Source organism: Benincasa hispida, chromosome 2, assembly GCF_009727055.1.
Source record: "Benincasa hispida cultivar B227 chromosome 2, ASM972705v1, whole genome shotgun sequence".
In the NCBI taxonomy this organism is placed as follows: Eukaryota; Viridiplantae; Streptophyta; class Magnoliopsida; order Cucurbitales; family Cucurbitaceae; genus Benincasa; species Benincasa hispida.
In genome coordinates, this window is record NC_052350.1 from 11033036 (window position 1) to 11039057 (window position 6022).

The 6022-nt window shown below is 34.9% G+C and overlaps 1 protein-coding gene across 1 annotated transcript; it reads right to left on the reverse strand.

The window, feature by feature from the left end:
* Window positions 1-684: 684 nt before the first annotated feature.
* On the reverse strand, window positions 685-5575 carry LOC120070608 (probable galactinol--sucrose galactosyltransferase 2). Its single transcript, XM_039022422.1, has 14 exons — window positions 4998-5575; window positions 4203-4465; window positions 4023-4113; window positions 3887-3935; window positions 3701-3792; window positions 3480-3587; window positions 3246-3356; window positions 2715-3125; window positions 2484-2625; window positions 1882-1949; window positions 1661-1795; window positions 1325-1551; window positions 1143-1231; window positions 685-1055 (listed from the first exon to the last, which is right to left on the reverse strand). Exons 1-14 carry the CDS (start codon window positions 5366-5368, stop codon window positions 771-773), a joined length of 2442 nt encoding a protein of 813 aa, XP_038878350.1. The 5' UTR covers window positions 5369-5575; the 3' UTR covers window positions 685-770.
* Between the last annotated feature and the right edge of the window lie 447 nt (window positions 5576-6022).

Consider the following 6022-nt stretch of genomic DNA (forward strand, 5'->3'; position numbering starts at 1 on the left):
TCTAAATTGATTCGTTTATGAAAGTTCAGAGGCTTAATTGATACAATTATAAGTTTCACATTGTTTTCCAAACGAAACGTAATGGATGGCGTAAACCGATATGCTTACAAAATTTTAGAGCGTAAATCGATATACTTATAAAAAGTTAGAGTTTAAATTGATATAATTATTAATTTAGGGTTTAAATTGATAAAACCTGAGATATAAATTGAAATTTTAACTAAATTTTATGGGGATTCAAGTGAAAAATGTGCAAGTATTAAATAATTTGAAAAAGTCAGTTTGATATAACATTTATCATCATCTCGAAGTTCATAATTTGATCACTCACACTTCAACTTTATTAAGAATAATAATACATTTTCAAACTATTAAACTTCCAAAAGAAAAAAAAAATTGATAGAAATTTTGAAAGCTCAATAGATCTTGTTTTAATCTAATCGTGAGGGTAGGAGATTAAACTATGAAACTTACTAATTGATGCCTTATCCTTTGGATTGATATTTTAATGTGTAATCAGTGGTTAAAATAGTTGAGCAATTTTGTAATATGATATTAATGCGAGATGTAAACCTATGACTGCGAAGTTAAAAGGATTTCTAGTCAAAATATGACTGTCTGTATTATTTTGGAATGATGTCAAAAATAACTTTTTCAATGAAATAGTGTGATTCTTTTATAAAATTGAGCCAAAAGTAATGACTGAGATTCATATTTCCATCATGCCGCAAGCAGAACATCCTCACAATCACTCTACATGGTCTGTCATATCAATATACGAACTCTATCTCTCTTGAAATGGAACCATTTTCAAGTTTGACTGTTAATAGTCCACTTCCAGATTCATAGATAAACTCCTCTTCTTTCATGTCAACTACACATCGGCTTGGTTTCGTGCTCAAGTAGGCTCCAAATCGGCCACAGAATCGTCCTGTCATTCTGATGGTGCATTGTGAAAGATCCTCCATACTATGACTTAAAGTTTCAATGGCTCCTCCTGAATTATACATGTCGAGCAATCCTATCGGTGCGAAGTGAACATCGTTACTGAAAACCTGATCACATAAAATAAATCAAGAATTAGTCTTGAAGTGATGATATTCATAACTTACTGAAATCTAATATGTATGAGCTTTACTGACCCTGATTGGAGTAATAGTATATATCTCACACTCTAAAGTTCTCAATCCAACTTCAAGACTTTCTTTTCGTTTCAATTTAGAAAGAGATCCTACAAACATAAGTTGGAACTTTTTTCAGCTTAAATGCCTGGTTTATCAGAGAGAAATGGGGAAAAAATATTCAAATGAAGTGGAAATCAAACCTGAGTTGAAGGCATAAACTGCACAATCTCCATCCCAGTTTTCACCTGCAACATCTTCAAGAAATTCTACATCATCTGGACAGACACTACCTGTGATAGTTAATTTTGTACAAGTTGAGGTATGTTCATTCTGAGCTACTTTCATCAATGGCCAATGTCCTGCTCCTTGGCAATTAAAGACGCCAACGATCCCAGTAAACTTATTCAAGTTCCATATTTTCAGCACACTGCAGGAAGCCAATGCGAAAAGGTAATATATTTGACATGAATCATGCTTGGGTTGGAAATTCTGTGCACTGGTTCTAATGAGATCGATTACAGACATTTTTTCCATACCTTTTTCCATCCATCACTGTGTCCCGAAATAAGCAGTCTCGAGTAGGCCGACCTGCATGTCTTGCCCTTAGGACTGATCCATCAGGCAACACTAGCTTCCTTAGTATTTTGAAATCGTGATTCCCGGGCTTGTCACTGTTATGATGTTAGTTTCGGTAAGAAACACTTTTGAAGAGATTGGCTAATACAGATTAGAAATTTGTCATAAACAAGTGTACTACCTTACATACACAGCGCAACCACCCAACGCTCTTGCTGCACCATGGAATTCGGCTGTTTCATGTTTGCTCTATAAATTGAAAAATGCAACATTTTAGATATCATAGTGTTAAGACATATTGTGGATGATTGCACAGGAGCTTTATACTTTCCTTGTTTCACTAAGGCCTTGTTTGGCAACCATTTTGTTTTTGGTATTTAGTTTTTGAAAATTAAGTCTAGTTCCTCCTAGTTTCCTAAAATGATTTTCATCTTTATCAAGTAAAAGAGTTTAGTTCTTAGCTAAATTTAAAAAACAAAAACTAATTTTAAAACTATTTTTTTGGTTTTCAAAAACTGGTTTGGTTTTTTAAAACATTGATAAAAGGCAGATAACAAAACAAGAAATATAGAGGTGGAATAAGTGTTATAGGCTTAATTTTCAAAAACAAAAAAAAACCAAAAACTAGATGTTTATCAAACAGTACCAAAAATTTTCCATTCCTATCTTCCAGTTAGAAGTGTTGCTTTCCAATGAATATTAAAGATAAGCAAATGTGACTTTGGAAGTAAAACATGCTGCAGTTTTTTACTAAAAAAAACAGGGTAGGATTGGACAACTTACTTGAAACATGTCCCAATCTGGCACAACAATCTCCCCCAATAGAAGACTATTAAAAGCCACAGCAGCAACATGTAAAGTCTGAAATGTTGGCTCTCTGGGCATGAAGTCCTCTGATACTCTAGCAACTGCACTCTTCTTTGAACTGATAACAGAAATTAACAAATCAGAAAATGTATGTCGAAAAACTTGCAAGCTTGTTCGAAGCGTCTAGGAATAAACAAATTGACAAACCTGTATATTGAGTCTGAGTTGTGACTCATACAACAAATCAGATTAGTTTCTTTGAAGTTTCTTACAACTGATTGTTCTAACGCTTCTTGATACTGTCTAGTGATTGACACACGTCCACCATACCCTGTACCTAAGGTCTCCATTATGTTTTGGACATCCACCTTGACGCCATCAACACCACTGCTTGCAAGATAACCATGGAGATCATTGTAGAACTCATAAATTTTCTCAGGGTTGATCACCCCAAGTCCATATTTCTCCAAGACATCGACGACGATATCTCTGAGATTGCTAACGTTGCCCGGTGATTGGATGGGATATTCAATCTTAGGGTTGTACTTCTTCATTGATTCAGAAGATGGGAGCACTCCTCCCCAGTAACCAGCTAAAGCATGCCATACATAGACATATCTACAATGTTATAAAGCAAATAGTGCAGATATCAATAATACCATCCTCAAGAATATTTTGGAAACATTCATTTTACCATAAACGAATGAAGAGAGTTATCATGATTGTAAGTAAGCTCACTTAAGCCCATATTGTTCTTTGATGCTATGAACAAGCTTCTTTAGAGAATCATCTGAACCAGAACCCCTGAATTTCTTGTTCTCTTTGATGTCCACTAGTCTTGTAGCAAACCTACAGTTCAAGTTCAAGAAGTAAAATTCGTATTAAGAGAGATTCGTATTAAGAGAGTGGCTGAGACCAAAAATTTTACTTGACAAGAGGTTGTTAAGTTTCAGCAGAAAGGCGTATGCTTACTGTATCCCTTCAATATCCGGTTCACCTTCCTTGCGGTATTCATTTACAGTCTCTTGCCATCCATCATCAATAATCAGAAATTTCGGTGAAAGACCTCCAGCCGAGAAACTAAAAAGATACACAAAGCCGAAAACATAATTCGAAAAGTTCATCTCTTAAATGGATCATGTAGAAGGGATAGTCGTCAGGATATGTACAAAGTTTCACATCTTTTATTTTACCTTTGGAGACCTTCCTTGATTCCCTGTGGATTAACATCAGTGTAAAATGCATCCCAAGTGCACCAACCAAAACAGTCTAGATGTGAAGGCATCTATCAAAAGAAAAACAGGATACGATTCGAGGTTTTAGCATTAATTCCTGCAATAACAATACAGCTAAGAAGAATACTTTTAGACTTTGATCACCTTCTTGTTGTCGATACGACTAAAAGTTCTTTTGACCTTTTCCAATACCCTACACCAGAATGCACGGTGAAATTAGAGAATTTTGGCCATGCTATTAACTTGTTTTAGAAATCACAAGAAAAAGAGAGAGCCTTACTTCATAGAATCTGTAATGACCTCAAAAGGATTATCTCCTGAGTTTATAAATAAAGCTTCCATTGCTTTTGAAGTTTGAACATTAACATCCCCTAAATGAAAACACCAACATCAGATCCAATTCAAACATATACAAAAGGAACACCTGAAGCTTGAACTAAAAAAAGCAAACAGAACTGACCACTTTCAATGCATAATTGAAGCTCATTTTCTGAGGTTCCTTGCAAAGTTGCACGGAATACTCCATCCAAGACTGGCAAAAAAAGGATGTAAAGTGATCTCTCAGTATCTGAATCAGCTGAACTTTCATCATTCAAAGCAGATTCTTCTGCCACTTTTAAAAGAAGCATTTGGGTTTCCACCGGAACTTCACTGCCTGATTTCCCAAGTCTTGGTATCATCCACCACATTTTGAATCTATATAGGCATAAAAATTCGTGCCTTCTGCATTGAAAAAACCCACCCCCAAAACCCCAAAAGGAAAAATTAACGTCTAGTCAATGCCGGTAAATGCATAGTTCTGCTTCTCTATTCGTTTTTAGAGGTTTTTGAACGGATGACTCATCTCTAGATGTATTAATGTGAAATGATCCAATCCTAAAAATGAATGAAAATTAACATTATACTGACATTGCATTGCACTATCGTGTTAGGAGGCCTGATGTGATATTCATTTGAATCCAGATTTTTTAAAATCAACTGTTGACAAACCGACGGTTTAAAATAAAAATCACTTTAGGGCTCCGACCATTTTCAAGCGACGGTGAAGTGTTCTATGATGTTAGCAGAATGCTAGTTTTCATTAGTTGGATTGAGTCATTCAATGTTAACGCCGTTGGGATTGGATCATCCGTAGAAAAATCTCTGTTTTTCAGATATCATATCAAAACATCAAAAGCAAGAGGATGCGGGAAAAGGGGATTTGACTACCATAGACTTAAATCGCAAACAGAAAGAGGGAGAGAAAAATACTCACTCAAGAACACCGACGGAAAACAAATGACGAGAGCTTGAAGTAGAAGAAGTGGCGCCGATGAAAGCTGACCGGTGGGTCACCGGAGAGACACCAACATTCGCCGGTACGGCTGTCAGAACCACCTTATCGCCGACGATGAGGCGCCCATCTTTGATGCTGGGCAAGGTCGTGATCGTCATCTTCGAATTGAAACTGGAAAACCTTCTAAAATTACCCCCAAAATTTAGCCTGGAAACACACAGAGGAAAGGTAAATGGAAGACGATGAAGTTGAAAATGAAGATTTGGCGAAAATGGGTAACGAAATCTGATGAAATCGGTTGAATTCGGAAGTTGGAGAGGGAATTTTTTCAACGTGAAGGCTTTATACATTTCAAAAATCAAACCAGTGCCACCAAATTTATAGACCCCATTAGTCTCTAGTTGTTTAAGAGATTATTGAACAGAAGAAAAATGAAAAAGGAAGGAAAAGAAGAAGACAAGCTGAATTGGTTGGTGGGAAACAGCGGAAATTTTATTTAAAATTGCATAAATTCTCCTGATTGATTTCGCCCCCGATTCATCTACATCTTGAACAGTGATGGAAATGTTTCATAAAAATATATTTATATTTGGAAAGGAATAAAATAAGAGAAAGTTGTATCAAAATTTTAAAAAAATTAAGCCGCCTCGAATTTAGAACATTCTTTAAGTTTCACGTTCCACAATTACGGCCTTTTTAATTTTTAACCAAAGACAGCAAATAAATTATTAATACCCTTTTTCAAATTATCAATCATTTAAAAGTTGACTTACTTTTTGTTCCTGTATGATCGTGCTTTCTCGAGCTTTCCAAAATTGTAAAATAGATTAAAATATTATTTTGATTTCATCTTAATTTTTTTATTTTAATTTCTATATTTTTAAAGTTTTTAAGAATCCAATTTGAGTACAATATAAGTTTTAGGACGATTTGAGAAAAAGATATTTTTTTAAAAGAATCATTTTTATTTGAATACTTTTGATAAAAACTAATTAAGACATATT